The following is an 18,616-nucleotide window of genomic DNA, read 5'->3' on the forward strand; positions in this document are numbered from 1 at the left end:
ACGGCTTAGATGAGAAGGCATGATGCAAGGAGCTTCCTCTCATTTGACATGCAGAATGAATTTGTCCCTGCTGGCTTCGCTGTCAATCATCTTTCTTTGGTGTTTCTGCAGTCATTTACAAGTTATGTGCTCTTAAAGAAGGCTGAATATGGCCCATTGTGCATCTGCAACAGAAAACAGCCTGGCATATTCTACTGAAAGGTAAACTGAGTAATTGACGTTTGCCAATAAAAGCTGATTGTATCTTGTACAAAGTATTTCTTTCGCCCTGACCCAATGCTAACTTGTTTGGTGGCTCAAAGAAAATAAATATACTGTGAAGCCAGCTCGTGAGTGGTGAGGTGTAATGATGAATGATCTAATACAAAGGGTGGAGAACCGTATCCTTTGAGGCCCGTACAAAATTTATGAACAAATATGATGCAATGCTCATCATTATGAAGATTTATTGGTTCGGCATTTTGAAGCATTTAAGTCATTTCCTCGGATTTGTCTTTAGAATTGCATGGAGTATGAACGCTAACACGGTGCCGAAGGCAGACGGAAAGCATCTACCATGCACTTAACGCTACAGGAAATGTAAATCACAAGCAGCGATAAAGAGGGACGTCGTCAACGTGGACAGATGGAGGGGATGAAGATATCAAAGGACATACACACACAAATGAGATCCCCATGTGTGGACAGACATGATCTCACATTGTCTTATAGACACATCCTAATTCACACTCACAGATCATGCTTTGCCAATTTTTTTTTCTTTTTTCAAACCTAATGCCCACAAATGACTTGGTCCTGCTCTACGAAAGAGAGTGGAAGCTTCAGATTGAGATGCAGCACTCTGCCGCTGCATTTAATGAAAAGACCAGCACATTCCATCCCAGCTTGAGCGACAGCTCGGCTCCACCTGGGAATATTCTGGCGGATGGGAGATGGATGGTGGGAAGCGGAAGGCTTCCGACGTGCTGACAAGGGGGCAAGGCGGTCGTCCTCGGCAGAGGTTTTTAGTGCACGAGAGGCTCCGATTCCTGGAAATGTCTTCTTATCTGCGTCTCCATTAAGGCACATGAAGACAGATGTTTTAAAGTGCTGTCATAGAACTACTGAGGGGCAGTCTCAGGATAAGATTTAGTTAAGTAAGTACAATGGACAGTGCTACATGTGAGGTCATCCAGTTCATTACATCAAAACATTACGTTAAAGATCATTATCTAAACATACAACTTAATGGGGGTAGTTGGGTTGAAATACAAAAAATATTTGTTAAAAAATACAAATATGAGTAAAAAAAAGCAAAATAATGAATGCAAAATTTGTATTCCAATAGATGAGAAATACAAATACAGACAGATCACGCAAATATAAAAAAACAGAAAAAAATACAAAACTATTTAATCAAATAAAAAAGGTCAAAGAAAACATGAGAAAAGAAATAATTAAATAAAATAAAAAAACATGGTAGATTACGAAATGTACAAATATTTCTTTTAAAAATGCAAAAATATTGAGAGAAAAAAGCAAAATAATAAAAAAAAACAGCACACCAAATATTAGAGACAAATATTAGAAAATACAAAACACTAGACAGATAATACAAAGTAAAGAAATATTCAATAGAAAATATTAGTTTAAAAATGCTCAAATATTAGGAAAAAAAAAACATTAGACTAAAAATAAAATAAAATTCATCTCCTGATTGTTTAAGTAATCAGTGTAATCAGTGTCTGAATACTTGTGTCATGGTGAAAACGTATCCACATATGTTTACTTTCAACGTGAGAATATCTAAAGATGCCACTGATAACTGCTCGGGTGTGTTCAGATAGAGAGATGTTCCGAGAGATTCTCCAAATTGCTGCTGATCCGCCACAAGAGCCCATTCATTAGACTTTGCAGGACAATTGACTTAACATGCACTGAAGTATGTAAGAAGCCTTGACTAGCCTGCTGGGAGCCTCGGATTGATAAAGCATGAAGCCGGGGGGGGGGGGGGGGGGGGGTAATGATGGTGACGTTTCCTCTCTGGGACAGACGTGGGTTAAGGCCGGGGTAAAAGCCGCAATTAGGAAGCCACTCGGGATCTTTAGCAGCACTCAAGGCCCCCCTGAAGCCTCATCCATCAAACGCTGATAAAAGGGGTTGAGCGGCAGGGTAATGCTTAACTAAAAGAACGTTGTCATAAGAATTAAGAAATGTTTCTTCTTTCCTTTGACCAAATGGAGGAACGATCACATCTTGGAGGAGCTTAGGAGAGAATTGCTGCTCTTAGGATCTTGCTTCAACGAGCATGCGTGCATGCATGTTTGCTGCTGCTGAATACTGCAGCAGAAGGAGAGCGTATAAAAAAAAAAAAATTAAAGAGGGCAGAAAAAGACCCTGTAGACAGAGCTGGAAAATAAAAAAAAAACATTTTACTGCCTGACTCCGGTGAAACATTTGAAAGCTTTATGACAAAGTAAAACAAGAAAGGTCAGCAGGAGCGCTCCACCAAACAGCTGCAAAACGGCTAAGGTTTTAATGAGAACACACATTCGACGCACTGTCATATTCTTTGTCTAGTGACTTGACTTAACATTAAAAGGTCCATCAACGAATCCCAGTCTCTGGAAAGCAGAACTGAAATAGGCCATGAGGCCGTTCCACTTATTTGATAACAACATCGATCAAGTAAAAGTAAAAAGGAGCCCTCCAAATAATAACTGGAGCAAGTGTAATCATTGACTACTTAACTGAATAACTTATAACTTCTGATTTCTTATTGTGTTTTTTTTCTATCCAAGCCGGAATGTTTTTTCGCGATTTCCACGTGGGGTTCTTGTAGGCTGAAATGCGGATATTTTTAGGCAGACAGATTCACAGTCCATGCATCAATTTTCTATGCCACAAAGATAAAGCAGATCTGTAGGTAAATTTACGTTTCTGCCATGATTCACATGAATAGGTCATTTTGATAACATTGCTTCTGTGCTGGACCGCCACCTGAAAACTGTCTGAGGTCATGTGACCACTTGTTTCCGTTTGATTGGTCAAATGGGGTCAAATGTTGATAGTGGTTATGTTGGAAAAAAAAAAGCGCACATTTTTGGGAGAATTTAGTCCTTGTTTAACTTTGACTTTAATGTCATTAAATTACAATTTTTTTCCCTCAGATAATGACTTCCAGAAGATTACACCTTTTTATCTTACAAATGATGTCTTTATTCTCATAAGCTTAGATTTTTTTTTCCTCTAATAAAATTTAAATTGTAACATTGTGAGTTTTTTTTTTCTAGAAAATAGGCAACTTTTAGAGGTACACATGCTATATTTAATTAGCATTCGGATTATGAGGGGTTCTTTGGAAACTATTCAGTCCCTGTACCTACAACATTTGAAATAAACTAGAACATGGACTTCCAAACACATAAAGGTTCTTCCCGATCAATGGACACACTCATCTTGTACAAAATCTTCCCAGAGGAGTGGAGCCTATTCAAGCTGCAAATGAGGACCAATTTCACTTCCTGTAGGTGTCAAGGACATGTGTGGTGTTTTGTGTGTGTGTGTGTGTGTGTGTCTTCCTTAACATGGAGGTTTGACCCCAATGAGACGCAGACCACCTGTGCATCGCACGCCACACCTTCACAGGCTTGAAAGGGCCGCATGAATCATTAATCCTGCGCCATGAATCATTAAAAGCATCAAACGCTGAGGAGATGCACATGTCCCCCTCGCTCTCGCGGTAATGAGCTTCACATGTTCCGTAGGAGAAGATCAATGCGCCTTGCCTGACATTTTGAAAAGTATCTCTAGCGCAGAGATGTAGAGATTATACAAACTGCAAATAGATTGTGATCATAACGGCAAAGCCACCTCAGACTTCACTGGGCAGCCGCCGACCGGCTACAGGGAGGCGCAAAGCAAACAGCGGCCTCAACGCCGCTTCAACGGCCATCCGACTCACAAAGTCAACAATCCACGCAGGGGACGACTTGACTGGACACGGTCAATACATTTCCAGCTGGCTGCCTCGCCGGCTCAAAACTAAAAATTGGGTTTATTGGCATCTTAACGAAACAGAAGAGCAAAAGCAATCCCGTATTATCCAATTTTAAATAATAAGATCCTGAAAAAGAGATTTTTTTTTTTGGTCTGTCACAAATGGTTTGTCTGCCAGGGAAACTGTAGGGATCCAAAGTGCCTGAAGCCAAATTGGCGTTGTTCACTTCCTGGGCAAAAGCACACAGCTCTATTTATAACCTCTTACTAGGGTCAACCGTTTCTAAATGATGGTGAAAGAATAGGACTGGAGAAGGCGAAACACACTTGTTACATTAGAAAAATGTCACAGCTTACCATCATACCAGATTGTCACCAAAAAAAGTCACAGAAATGAGAAATACTGATATTATGCTGATCTTGTCTCAATTTACCGGTGCTCATAATTTTTCTTACTCCGTGTGAAATCTTTGCTGTATGAATGGCAAAAGGCGAATACATTCTGCCATCTAGTGGAAAAGCATTTAATTGTTGTGCCTGTCATAATATGTTGATAGAAAAGATAACGTGACGTGGAAAATTATCTACATTTACTTAATTTGTCCGAAAATCATTATTCACTACAAATATATTTTTGTTGATCTATCAAAGCCAGCGACTTATAATGACAGCGAGAACAATGAAATGGTCTTCCATTATCCACCTGTTGCCATTCATACAACAGGGTCTCTCTTCCTTCAAGAGCCTCAGAACTGTGCAACAAACGTGATAACCACTCCTCCAAACCAAACAGGTATGATCTGAATAAAAATAGATTCACATTGTGAATTAAGTGTTTATGCAATATAGTAAACAAACACGATCTTGTCTCGATTAAATAGTGCGCGGTCCCTTTACGAGCAAGAGCTGCTCGGGTAACTTCCTGTATGTACTTCCTGGTTAGCTCTCGCTAGTTCACGTTACTTTAATCATAATACTGTAAAGCGCTTCACCGCTCCAAAAACAATGCAAATTCAAATGACATATCCGTGTAATACATAATGGCAGAGCGTAAGAGAAAGTTGCCGTCACACAAAGGTGACCATAAAGCAAATAAACGCGCGAGTGAGAGCAAAGAAACGAAACTGAATGAGGAAGTGCACAGTGTTTATTTCAGTGGTGGTCAAACTACTGACCTGTCGAGGAGACTGGGAGAGGATTTCTTCACACAACCTTGCGTCGCTTTGGCCAAAGCTTTCCTTGGCAAGGTAACTTCGGTGGCACCTGGTGGCTGAAACCATCGAGACAGCTGTTAAGCTACTTTACAAAGCATATTGACTTCATGTAAACAGACCTTCGAATCTAACATTACACATTGAAGGTACTATTACTCGTACAGCATAGATTATTTTATTTTTTAACTAATGAAAATGCACGGTTGGAGATTACCTCAATGTACCTTACCGGAATAGGATTGTGCTTGTTAATATCCATAAATGTTATTTAATAACATATATTAATATGTTTTAGTCATAACTTTTAGCGGAAGTCAACCCAAACATATTTTTTTCAAGAATATGTTCCCAGCAGGCCTGAAGTCTGTTGACTGAAGATGACATCACCACTGCTCTCAATGACCAATCACGGCTCAGATTCAGAAAACAGGTTAGCCGTGATTGGTCAATGTGAGCAGTTGTGATGTCATTTTTCAGTCGACAGAAGACAAAATGGCCGCCCCCTGCGATGGCTAAAAGCGAGTGCATTTTGCTGCTTAACTTATATTCCATAAACGCACAATTAATCAGAATGACGTGTTGCAACTAGTGGGCCTGCTGGGAACCTATTCTTGAAAAAAATATATTCGGGCTGACTTCTGCTTTATGTAACATTGAACCCCAAGTGCCCTTTAAATTTATATCAGTATCAATTGTGCACAAAACAATATTTAATTCAACAATATGTATAACAGTGTGCAAAAACAGCTTTTATTACAATATAATGTAATGAATTCTGCATGAAAATAGTATTTAGCACATACTACATCTTTAACAGTGTCATTTGTGCAGTAAACAGTGTTTATTTCCATAAATATGATAAAAACAGCATAATTGGGTCATAACTTCAGCAAAATGAGAGAAAGATGACATTTTGGCCCGAGTTAAGATCTCAAGTACTCTATAAAATCTGTAGTCAATTGTGCAGAACGTTTTTATTACACTATAATATGATAATACATCTCTAACAGTGTTCAATTTCGTGTGCACGCACACACACACAAATAACAATGAAGTGAACATTAACATATAATCTTGCAGTGTCAATCAAAACCAAACATTTTTCCTCAAAGAATTTTGGATACAATATTGCATAACACTGTGCAACTGTACCTATTGAGATGCTTGTAGAAGTTTATATCACTTTTTTTTAAAGTAACTATTACGAATCCTTAAAAACAATTCCACATACTTTTTTGTATGCTGTTGCGTCCTCATTTGCAGGTCCTGGTACGGCGGCGGGAGGATGGCACGGAGCTGAGAGGCCGCGTAGTGGAGACGGAGGCGTACCTGGGGGGAGAGGACAAGGCATCGCACTCTGCGGGCGGCAAGCGCACTGAGAGGAACACGGCCATGTTCATGAAGCCCGGCACCATATACGTGTACCCCATCTATGGCGTCTACCTCTGCATGAACGTCTCCAGTCAAGGTCATTGAAAGCTTAAATGTGTACTGCAAACCCTGAAATTCACAGGGCCTCGGGACAGAGCCCTGCTGCAAGAGCGAAAAGCTCATAGTTACAGCATGTTTAACTGGCATTAAGGCCTCCTTGAAAAACAAAAAATCTCCACCGTCAGAGGTTCCAGGACGCAAAAAGTTTGCAAACCACTGATGTAATATGTGTGGTGAAAGCCAAGTGAAAGGAGACGGAGCGGAGCCACGAGGCGTAACATATGGTCTCGTGTCTCACAGGCGACGGCGCCGCCGTGCTGCTGCGCTCGCTGGAGCCGCTGCAGGGCCACGCCGTCATGCGGCAGCTGAGGGCCGCCAAACGCAAAGACGGAGCCCGGCCCCTCAAGGACAAGGAGCTGTGCAACGGTCCCTCCAAGCTCTGCCAGGCTTTGGACGTCCCGCGCCGCTTCGACCGCCGGGATCTGGCGTGCGACCCGGAGGTGTGGCTGGAGGACGCGGATCCCGCCGCGGGAGACGCACGTCACGAGGTCGTGGTGGAGGCGCCGCGCGTCGGCATCGAGTCCCACGGGGAGTGGGCCAAGAAGCCGCTGCGATTTTACATCCAAGGGAACGTTTGTGTTAGCGTGGTGGACAAAGCGGCTGAAAGACGAGAGAATGCGTCCCACTTCCAAACTCTTTAACCGTTCATAAATGGACAAAAGTAATGAGACAAGACTTTGAATCAATTCAGTCACTCAACCATTTTTTCCTGTCAGGGTCAATTTTGAGTAACTTCAGCAACTTCAAATAGCCGACCACCATGTCATCAACTCTGAGCAATTAAGGACGTGCTCCTTATCAGAAGCTAACACTAATATGTGCATCTACTGTAATGAGACCCATTGCAGCTCTGCTTACCTTACATGATAACAGAATGCTCGCGCCCGTGGGGATGTGGATGTCTCTGCATGATAGTGACTCCAACCATCGCTTGAAAGTGGCTCTGGATCTTCACCCAGCTTTGGTCTCCTGGTCGTGGGCGTAGAAATTCAGTGTGGGGGCGGTCATAATGTAAATGAGTCCAAAGGGATCAATCACGTGAGGCACACAGACAGATCATCTCGTGTTGTAAAATTTGAATCATCTTAACATAAGACATTTTGAACAATTGTAATTTCCCATAACACAAAAAAGGAGATTGCTGCTGGTTCTCTTCGGTCCAATATCAGTTCTCCAAAAGTGAAATCTGGGCTAGCAAATCCATATTTTCTTCTCGAATTTTCATTTTCGTACACACCAAAAACAAGATTCAAGTCAACCCATGCCTTGGGCTGAGGTCGTCCATGCCTCGGGTATGGGTGCGAGGGGGAGGTTGGGTGGGGGCTTCTTTGGTTTTCATTGAATCCACAGATGTTTGGACCGCCCTCGCCTCCCGCCTTCAAAGCGCAAAAACAGCCCGCCTCAGTCGTCTTCCCACCTCCGGGACGCGTGAGGTGGACGTCTGCAAAGCTCATTACTCAGCGTGTGCCCCCTCGACAGTCCAAAGACATCTGCCACTCCCATCACTTCCCCCTTATCTGAACACTCAAGGCCTCTCTCTCTACTATGTACAAAATAATTTATTATTCAAAATTGGCTCATAAATTTTCAAAAATAAATTGTCTCCATGTTGTAAATCCAAATAAATCAACCTTTTTTTCTTTGTCTTGAAACATTAGTTCCCAACCACATTGCGTGAATGACGGCGTCCGACTGGCGCTTGCTAAGACGACAACTACTATTCGTACGACTACGACTTCTCTAGTCTGTGGGAGACTGGAAAATGGAAATGATGGGATCTTCGTGATTGGTCAACACCAGCACGCTGCGGAACTTGTCCAAGAGCGTCTTGAGCTGTGAGCGCCGCATGTTCTCGTTGTACATGATCTCCTCCAAGTGGTGGTGGCCACGGAAGTAGTGCAGCAGCCTGCGAGTTTAAAAAAAAAAAATCATATTTATATGGAAAATAACAAAAATAGGTTTTATGCATATAATGTTGAAAGACTAATTAATTAATTAGTTAAAATTATGATCCCGGGCGGGGAAATGTTAAATACAAATGGTGCCTTGAGATACAAGTTTAATTCGTTCAGAATATATGAAATTGTCTTCCCGCATTGAAATGAAAAAAAAAAAAAATTGGAATGTATTTTAAACACAACATATTGCTATAATATTTACAAAACAGTTCTGGTCAAAAATATTGTAACCTGATTGAATAGAATGTAAAATATGTAACAGTTTGCGCATTATGATTGAAGTTCCTTCTTGTGTGCACAACTTGGCCACTGGGGGGGGGGGGGGGCAATATAACACAGTCATGAAGACACCAACGAAGAAGACTTTTAAAACTACCGTGACTGGGTCAACTGCAGTAATATTAGTCGTTTACCACAGAGGATAAAGACAATATGCCTGTGAGTTGTGCTATTTAACAATGCTATTCAATGCTATCTGTTAGCCCGTCAAAGGCGTTTTGCATTGGGTGTTAGCATTAAGCTCATTCTCTATGTATAATTTGACAGTAAATTTTAACTAGGAGAGGCGCCACCATTGTAACAAATTGTATACATATTTTTCCCCATTATGAATAACGATAACGGAATATTTATCACTAAAATAATATGCGTTAAATCATTTGATTTTGCCCCGCATGTAATGCAGCCGCTAAAACTCCTCGCTAACTGCGTGCGTTTCCCAATCATTAACTTTGAAACGTCACAAACTCCAACCATCGAAATATTTCAAGCTATCGTCGCGGAGGCCGTCGCGATGAGCGTCGAGTGACCTGGCAAACATGCGGAGATCCTCCTGGTTCTGGGCGGCCGGGATGTTGAGGATGAACTGTCTGTCGCGCTCCGACAGGCTGGCCAGCAGGGTCTCGGTCAGCAGGATCCTTTTATTGAGCGGAGAGTCGTCGGCGCCGGGCGCCAACTCTGCGCTGGAGTTGTCCATGCTGGGGCTGGTCAGGGTCATGTCGTCGCTGCTGGCTGCACGCAACACGTGGAAAACACACACCGCCAGTTTAAATCGCTGAGGATTGTTTTTTTTTTTTGGACATCATTCAATTTGACGATTAAGTAGCAAGAACAGACAAAAGACATTCCGGTTCAGTTACCTCATCATAAGACACTAACATCATAACATCCATTCAACTTTTAAAGCCACTCAAACGCACACACACACACACACACACAGAGTTCTGTCTTACTCGGGGATCCGAAGCTGAGGGCGCTCGGGGTGCTGAGGCCGCGCCCGCCGGCGAGCCGCGATGCCAGCGGCAAGTCGTCGTCCCTGTAAGCCGGCTCGTCCTCGGCGGGCGGCACCATGAGGCAGACGAACGTGTGCAGCTGGATGAGCAGGCGGCGCTGCAGCATCCACACCACCATCTGGATCAGCTGAGCCTGCGCACGCGCACACGTCAGCCACATCTCGGCACAAAATGCAAAATGTCTTTGTGGTTGCAGTCGCACCTCCTGCGCCGGAGCTTCCAGGGGGTTCCTGAACTCGGCCAGCGAGACAGGCAGCGAGAATTTGGCCAGCATGGAAGGAAGGTCGTGACCGGGGAACTGCTGCGCAAACTGTTCGGCCTGAGGCGAGAATCTGTCCAGATTGCGCGAGGGAGGTCGCGCTTTATTGGCCCACCCTGACACCGGAAGGCTAACGTGCGCAGTGCCACGTGGGTGGGGACGCGAGACTCACAGGTAGATGTTGGCGTGAGGGGACAGCATGTAGACGTTGTTCTCACACAGAGGGTAGATGATGATGGCCTTGCCCCAGTAAACCAGGTGGGCTGCGATTTGGAAGATCTGAGAGCAAAGCAACACGCCATTATTGTAACTGTAGTTTATATAAAAAAATAAATAAAAAAACACACAAAAAAAAAACACTCAGTTATGAAATACATTTAGTGTAATAAATTCAACAGTGTGTACATCATGATGTCATGCTTCAATACCGGTTGATATTATGTTGCTTCTGGTGTGCACTCCTGGGCCACCAGGAGGCAGTATAATATAGAAGACACAAGAGCGTCACAACTTTAGGTCAAAGTATGCTGCAGTAAGTAATTTTTCGCAGAGGATAAAGAATACATGTATGTGATTGTTATATAGTATCTGTCTACATGTGCTGCTGCACAGTTTCTGTTCGAATATCTGTTGCCGCATCGATGGTAATTATGTTAGCCTCTCTATGGTGTTTTGCATTATGTGTTAGCATTTAGCTAACAGACTTTTGGAAGTTCTTTCTTTTTGGGAAATATACAAAGTGTAATTCTCTTTGTTTTACTTTTTAACTTCAACTGGGAATGGGAATAAACATCTTGCAAGCCCTTCCCCTTTTTTTGGAACAAAACAAAACAAAAAATCTCAATTTTTGCACGCCCATTTTACCTGAAGTACCGCTGTAATCTGTACACTTTGGTACGTGTCATTTGGCAGTCATCAAACTACAGTCAGCATCGTACATGTTTGACTTCCTCGTCCTTGCACAGCTTCCCAATACTAACTGTTTTTTTTTTGTTTTGTTTTTTTAATTCACTCGGAGTCTTCACAGGCAAAATCCAAATCAATAATTGCTATTCATTGTTTGAATCATCTGTAGTAGGACACACTTGTCAGTCACATGTTCCACTGCTTTTGCTCACATGAAAAATGGGTGGCAATCTTCTAAGTTATGTACATGAGATCCAGATGGAAATAAAAGCTCATATTCACGTTTTCATGTTCCAACCCCCCAAAAAATAAACCGACTGGCCTCACTGTTTTGATACTTTTGAAGGGGAGTGTAGATTCAGTACTGCGGACCTTTGACGTCAACCCCAGTTTCTTCTGGATCTGATTAGGATGGCGCATCTGACAGCAATTTAAGCTAAGGGCACTTTTTCAAGCCTTGGCGGAGGTCTGCACTCTCCGAGTACCCGTTTTCTCACTTTTTTTTTTTTTCTCTCGCCATTTTGTAATCAGTTCAAATCAAACAGTTCAAAGAACTAGGAGAATTAGACTCTTGTGTGTTGTGCATTTTCTGACATGAAGGTGCGTCACGAGCAGCCTCACCTGTAGCAGGGCCAGGTCAGTGTCCTGAGCCAGCTGCTGCAGGTTCTTCACCGCCGAGCACGTCTTGATGAGGCGCATCATGGCGGGCGAGCAGTCGACAGGAAGTTGGCCCAGCAGCGCCTTCTCGCTTTCCAGCAGCAGCAGCGCGTGATAGGGCCTGGACGACACCGCGCGTCAAGATAATTAAGGCCTTCACTCTGGAAAAATGGCATTCTCAGGCTGTGCAAGCAGCCAATGAAGAAAAAAACACACACACATCTTGACTGAGGTCATTATTCAGGACTACCAACAGGGGGCAGTAGATGGCAATCAAGATATCTTGTCCTCAGATGACTCCATTTGTTATCAGTGAAGTGCACGTCTAACCACTCACAAGCATGAAATAGAACATGAGAAAAAAAATGAGTATGTGAATTATTAATGTTAAAAGGGGAAAGGGCACAACATTCGGTGCACCTGCACAATTTATGATTCGATTATGAAATTATGCTCAGTTTTGATTCGCCAATAATTTCTTTTCGTAAAATTTGGGTATTTTTAATGTGTTCTTTTCATCCTTTCATTTAGTTCTAATAGTGTGTTTTTTCCCCCCATAAAGTCACCTCCCAGAAAACATGAAAAACTGCACCAAATACTGATTGCATTATATTTATGAATACTTTCATTTGATGGACAGAATTTAATGATCTGTTGAACTCTGAAACTGAAGGGTGTAGCCAATTTTGGCCAGCACCCTGAGATGTTTGAGGCAAAAATATATATATTTTTGTCAAAATATGACTTGGGCCATTTTTTAAAGAGGGCGGTGATATTTAAGAAACCCTGAGTTTGCGCATCTGTAACTAAATACTGCTTCTATTACTTTACTATATCTGTTCTATTTACATACTTTTTACCTTTTATTTTCTGTTGATTTCCCTAATATTTTTGATTTTTGCATTATTTTTTTAAATTTCATTTCTACACTTTTCCTGCCCCTGTATTATTACACTTGAGTTTTTTCCTACTTAACAATCAACGTCTTGATGGTCGTAAATGAACCGTAATCATGCTGCTCACTGTGAATGTGACATGAAATGTTCCGAGCGTCTCAACTCTCAACGGTGCACAATGAAAATCGGGCGCACCTGATGGCCTTCAGGCTGCGTTCCAAGGCCTCGGGCGGGATGTAGTTGCCGCCGATGCGGTGGATTTTGTGCGGGAGGCAGAAGCTCACCTCCAGCCAGTTGTTGATGTGCAGCCGCACCACGCCCGTCGTACATAGACTGAAGAAACACACGGTTGGTAAAAATATTGGAAGCAATATAAACGATGCCGTGTCCACACACAAACCTGTCATACGCTTCCTTTAGGTCCTTGGCCAGCTTACATTTGGGCAGAATTTGTCTAAACGGCGACTGCGGGCTCACTAGCAACAAAAAAAGAGCATGAGTGACACACTGAATTTTTTTTTTCTTTTAGGGTGACAAGGTGGACGGGGTCTGACTTTCGCTGACGGTGGTGATCTCGTCCTGCACGGCCAGCATGAGCTTGGCCTCCCTGGTGAGGTACTGGCAGCGGCGCTCCTCGTGCTGCAGCGCGATGGCGATGCGGCGCGACAAGTTTTGCATGCAGCTGATGACCGACGGGTCGGCGTTGGCCTGGCAAAACGGAATAAACAGTTACACTACAACAGACAGGCCGCCATGCATGTGGTTTGTGAGGAAATATTCATGCGTTTCTCAGCTGATATTGTAGTATTTTTATTGTCTAATAATTTTGCATTTTATTGTGCTAATATTATGATATTCACTCTCCAATGTTTAAAAGCATTGTGTCTAAATTCTTCTGCATTTTTCATCTAATGTTCTTGTATTTTGATTTGCATTAGATATTTTCTAATATTGCTGTATATTGTCTATAACATATTTAATTTACTTATAGGTGTGGTTTTAATATTTTTTTTTTCATTCGTGCATTTGTAATGTAATGTTTTGAATTTTATGTAACATTGCAACAGTTTATCCAACAGTTTTGCATTTTAGTTTTCTAATATTTTTGTATACTTTTATAATGTGTGCATTATTGTCCTCATAGTTTTTGTATTGTATTTCTTTTAATACCTTCAATATTTTTCATAAATCTTATATATTTCTGTCTAACATTTCCATCGCACTTTCTGATATTTTTGTCGATGAAATGTTTTGGTATTTTTCACAAAATGTTTTGTAAACCTTTTGCATACTTAGTTTTTAAAGAGGGTGTGTGCAATGCTGATGGACCAGCCAGGACTACTCCTGTGTTGAGCTAGCACTAGCCACCAGCATTGTATTTTTTTTTTTTTTTTTTTTGCAAGCTAAAATAATCAATGTTGACGTCAAAAAAATAAATAAAAACAAATAAATAAAGATAATTCTAACAGTTCATCAGTGTTAGTGTTCAAGCTAAACAATTAAAAAAAAAAACATCCCAGTTGCCGGGCAGATCTCGCCACCCAAAACATGACTCAGCTACCAGTGCTCAGCTGAGGGGGCCACGCCGCACCATGACTCAGCAAGGGCAGGAACAGGTGGCGCCTCATCAAGCAACATGATTAAACGTGCTAAATGTCCCCCCCTCTGCCCCCCGAGCCTCCTCTGCTGTCACAGATAGCAAGGACTGGGGAAATTATCACTTGTAAACACAGCCCACCCTCACCCCTCCCGTCTTTTGAGGCCCACCCTCAGGCAGAATCATTACAAATTCAGATAATAATATCTGAAAGTGATATTAGTTTATTTATTTTACCTAGCCGAGATACATGTAGTACATGCACTTATTTTTGGGAGAGATGCTGCTATTACTTTGGCAACACTGGGGGTGAAAATATTCAAAATAGCTCGCAGTAGTGTATGCAATACATCAAAATATATCTAGCTCTCGCTCTATTTATAAATACATCCAATGCTACATTAATACCACTCTGTCAGGTGTCAATCAAAAGTGAGCATCACATTTGACATATTTCACATTTTCTCATGTTTTAGATTGTGCAGGTGGACCTAATGAAGTGTCTAGTGAGTATGGACTGCATATGCAGTCTTACCCGCAGAGCAAACACCACGTTGAATAGGATCATGGTGGGCATCTCCCTCTTTGGTGAAGGATCTGTTTTAGACACCTAAAATGAAAAATTAAAACATAAAATGAAATGTAAAACATATCGGGCACATTTAAGGGGCACCATCAAAAAAGCATGCTGCAAACGTGAGCAAATGTCCGAATGTTATTGAAAATACATTGTTCTCTTAAAAAAATTTTTTTTTTATTGTTTTATTTTACAATTGGCTTATTGTTGCAAGTATGTCCAATTTCCCAAAGAAAAAGTTAAAAGCAACAAAATATGAAGATATTTTAATTTCACAATGATGTCATGGTAATTTCTCAGTCATGTCTATTTACAGCCATTAAAAGAAATCCAAACTTTTTCTGATCCTGTGAATCAACAAAAAAATAAAATAGTATTCTCAAGATTCATGTGAGTACAGATTAGCGAAGTAAAAACTTAACTTTCTTTACAAACTTGACAAAGAAGGGAAAAAAAAATACTCATATTTGGAAATAACGCAAATTATTTAATTCTTGACTAGAACAGTGCGATAATTAAAAAAATTGCATGATTCATTTGCGCCATTGGCGTGTAATAAGTCGTCAATAAGTCTTCATAAATTAAGAAACGATCCAGCCAAGCATTTTCTAAACGGTATAAATAACATGAAATCGTTCCCCTGTCCTAAAATTGCTAAATGATGTACAACATTTAAAAACAAGTTTTCATGAAATGAATTAAAAAAAAAAAAAAAAAGTTTATGGGTTCCAATTTGGCAAATGTGGCCACAATAGAGCCAAAAATAATAAAGTATTGTTATTGACAAAAGAGCAGAAGTTGTACATAACAAAATGAGACAGTCTCAATACAATTGCATTAAGACAGCTATTATGGTTGTATTTAAAAAAAAACAAAGGCAGCAAGGTGGAAACAAATGGCCAGCTAAGAGCTGAGGGGGTGAACTCCTTGCCGACCTGAATGATGGGCGGATGCTGCAGCAGTGTCGGGTGGCCCACGAAGCGAACGTTGTCGATCTTCAGCTCAAACTGCTTGCCGCACATGTCCGACTTGGTGGCCAGGATGGTTGCCAGGATGCTGTCGGAAAACCTAAGAGAACGGAAAAGACCAGGTTCATCCAAGAGAGGAAAAAAAAACAACATCAACAAGACATTTTGAAAGAGATTTTCAAGATGAGAAATTTCTGGAGCGGTTTTGATTACATCCACTTCCTGTGATTTGTATGTCATAGAAATTGCAATTTTATGTGTGTGGGGAAAAAACATCCTGTTGAAGATTCATGCGGCAGGGAGTTCATGCTGCAATGAAAAGCACTACACACACTTTTCCCAATGATTGGGTAGAAGAAAAAAAAAAACCCAAGTGAATTTCATCGGAGTTTGCAGCCAATTTCAACGAGTGCAACATGCTGCAGGTTGATTGATTCCACTTTAATCTGTTTCAAACAAAGCATACAGCAATATAGAGAACAGCGAATTACAACACTGTTTCACCGAGGGAATATACACAAGAACCTTTGCACGCATTACAAAAGAAGAAGGTTAAAACCAAATCGACCAGTCGCACTAAATCCATAAATACAAGAAAAGACAGCGAGTGATGGAAGCAAAGGAAACGGTGCTTTTGGAGGATTCCAGAGTCTTACCCCGCTACCAACTGTTCGTCAGTTAATGAAGATGGCTCTCTGAAATGGGAATGGGGCCATAAACAAAACAAAAAAAAGAGAAGAAACAAGCAAACAAAAACGGGAAGCTGCGACACGCGCGCGCGCACACCGACGTTGACCAGCTGTGTGCAGCGAATATCAACATCTGTGACAACAATTAATAAACTAGCAACTGGCTGCGCTGTACTGTAATTGGGTTCAAAGAGATTCTTATGATTTTTATTCCATAAAGCAATGCTTCCACGATTTGACGCCAGCCTCAGCTGTCAGTGAGTCACCCCTGCTTGATGTAACACTGCAGCTCTGCTTACTTGCTGGCTTTCAAATGCATTTACCTTCGCATAAAAAGGTCAAAAGAGAGAAAGCTAAAGCACAAATAGTGCTAAGGGAATTTTGTGCTATTTTCATTTCGCTTAACATTACTCACATGAATGATGCTTACACTGCTTTGTTTTTATGTTGATTGGAGAGGATAAAAAAAAAAACCAACATGTTAACAATGGAAGGAAAGCAAGTGCGTTAATAAACACAAAGAGCTAAAGTGAGGATGGCATGTTTAGGTTTGAGCTTATGAATACTATTAACTAGGACCGTTTGATAATTTATAGACTACGACTATAGACCACTGTTGCAAGTACTGATACCTTGAAATAGGGCCGAGTATCATCTGATATCGATGAATGGTATCAATACTCACCCATACCTACTTGTAACATTATGAGTAAGAAAGTACCTTGAATCTCCATCCTGATCTTCAACGTCTGCCGTCGTATTCAGCGCATAGCGATTCCGCTGTTTTGCTTGTGGGGGAAGATACAGCGTAATTATTGACGCTACTCACAATACGTTAGGGCCATTGGGCTTTCAGGTGAACTTTCAGAATAAAATTAGAATGCACTATAACGTTTTCAGGTGGACTTATTTGGCCGTTTCTAAGTGTTTAATGCACATGCCCAACTGTTGAACCTTTCACTACTTGCTGCTCTCTAACAGGGAACTGAATGGCAAAACTCACAACACAGTGCATTTTATATTTACAGAATCCTGATATTTCACCGGAAAATATGCCCTAACCGGTTGCGACGCGTACATAATGACACCGATTTATTGAAAGTGAACATGGCGTGTTTCTTGAGGATGCTGCCAGTATGGTGTTAACGTTCACCTGCGTGGGACGACGCGCACTCGGCGGCTCGTTGGAAAGGGTAGCGGAAAAGCAGCTTGTTCCCGCGGCTGCCGGAGCTCACCAGGATGACACTTATGGGATTGGTCTTGTGTCCGCATCGGGGGCCTCTGTACAAGCTGATTCTCGGTTGCACGGCCGCCGATTTGCGTTGGTCATCTGCGGATCCGCCATCGCCGGATGGGTTGAGCATCATATTAGCATGCTAGCTCGCTAGCACAGCTGCCCCACGACCGGCACCTTTCACCACAAAGTGAAAACACTTTACTCGTTGCAAGATCAACTCTTAACGACACTTACTAAACGCTGCTTTGCAATAGTTTTCTCGAGTGTATTCATCTCAGGTCCAGTTTTCACGTTACTTCAACTTCCACAACTCAAATCGATTGTTTTGTGTCATCCTAAAAGTGTCCGACTGGAAACAAGAAACAGATCCATACTACGCATGCGCCAAATTGTTTCAATTACATATATTTTTTTTTCCCTAATTTATTAAAGTGGAAAAATGAATACCTATAATAGACAATTTGAGAGTGTTTTTTTACAACTTTATGTAACAAATGCAAATTACAATAACAAAAAGATAAACACATTTTGCATTTATAATGAGATAACCTAATGAATGGGGGCTATAAATTATCCATCCATCCATATACATTAAAAAAGACAATTTCATAATGTTTGTAAACAGCATTTCCCCCCATGACGCACCACTGGACACACACGGCATATTGGAGGTCAAACTAAATTTTCTTTTTAATGAATAAAACTTGCTAGCCTACATCAAAATTGTGAATTACTGTGCAGTGTTTGGCTGCAGCAGTACAGGTGGAAAACACGAACATTTAATTTAATAGTTTATTTTGAATTTTGAAATTTTGAACCAGCGTGACAGGACATTTGTCAAGGGAAAAAAAAATGATTCTTTAAAAAATCAGCAGACTGTTTTTTTTTTCTCACGCC

The 18,616-nt window shown here is 41.4% G+C and overlaps 3 protein-coding genes across 8 annotated transcripts in view; 1 reads left to right on the forward strand and 2 right to left on the reverse strand.

The window, feature by feature from the left end:
- rhbdf1a (rhomboid 5 homolog 1a (Drosophila)) overlaps window positions 1–8,083 on the reverse strand; it is a 41,471-nt gene extending 33,388 nt beyond the window's left edge. For 3 of the 5 annotated variants that reach the window (XM_086055560.1, XM_086055559.1, XM_086055555.1), the window contains exons 1-3: window positions 7,542–8,083; window positions 6,424–7,231; window positions 5,154–5,248 (exon numbers count right to left, since the gene is read on the reverse strand). The gene's annotated coding sequence lies outside the window, so the exon portion shown is untranslated. Of the gene's footprint in view, window positions 1–5,153; window positions 5,249–5,421; window positions 5,440–6,423; window positions 7,232–7,541 lie in introns of those variants that run through there. The other 2 variants (XM_086055557.1, XM_086055558.1) reach the window with 2 other exon arrangements.
- On the forward strand, window positions 4,903–8,335 carry mpg (N-methylpurine DNA glycosylase). Its single transcript, XM_086055563.1, has 3 exons — window positions 4,903–5,225; window positions 6,456–6,660; window positions 6,924–8,335. Exons 1-3 carry the CDS (start codon window positions 5,019–5,021, stop codon window positions 7,322–7,324), a joined length of 813 nt encoding a protein of 270 aa, XP_085911689.1. The 5' UTR covers window positions 4,903–5,018; the 3' UTR covers window positions 7,325–8,335.
- Window positions 8,227–18,073, reverse strand: nprl3 (NPR3-like, GATOR1 complex subunit). Of its 2 annotated transcripts, XM_086055562.1 has the most exons (14): window positions 17,636–18,073; window positions 17,204–17,270; window positions 16,450–16,488; window positions 15,761–15,893; window positions 14,784–14,858; window positions 13,206–13,359; window positions 13,052–13,127; window positions 12,847–12,984; window positions 11,720–11,876; window positions 10,365–10,471; window positions 10,136–10,265; window positions 9,874–10,066; window positions 9,451–9,652; window positions 8,227–8,589 (listed from the first exon to the last, which is right to left on the reverse strand). In XM_086055562.1, the coding sequence occupies exons 1-14, from the start codon at window positions 17,847–17,849 to the stop codon at window positions 8,424–8,426; spliced, it is 1,851 nt and encodes a 616-aa protein (XP_085911688.1). In that variant the 5' UTR covers window positions 17,850–18,073; the 3' UTR covers window positions 8,227–8,423. The 2 variants fall into 2 exon arrangements, with proteins under 2 accessions (XP_085911688.1, XP_085911687.1); XM_086055561.1 differs by lacking the exon at window positions 16,450–16,488.
- Between the last annotated feature and the right edge of the window lie 543 nt (window positions 18,074–18,616).

The sequence above is a fragment of the Filicampus tigris genome, chromosome 16 (assembly GCF_054856515.1).
Source record: "Filicampus tigris isolate MCC_2025a chromosome 16, RoL_Ftig_1.0, whole genome shotgun sequence".
Taxonomy (NCBI): domain Eukaryota; kingdom Metazoa; phylum Chordata; class Actinopteri; order Syngnathiformes; family Syngnathidae; genus Filicampus; species Filicampus tigris.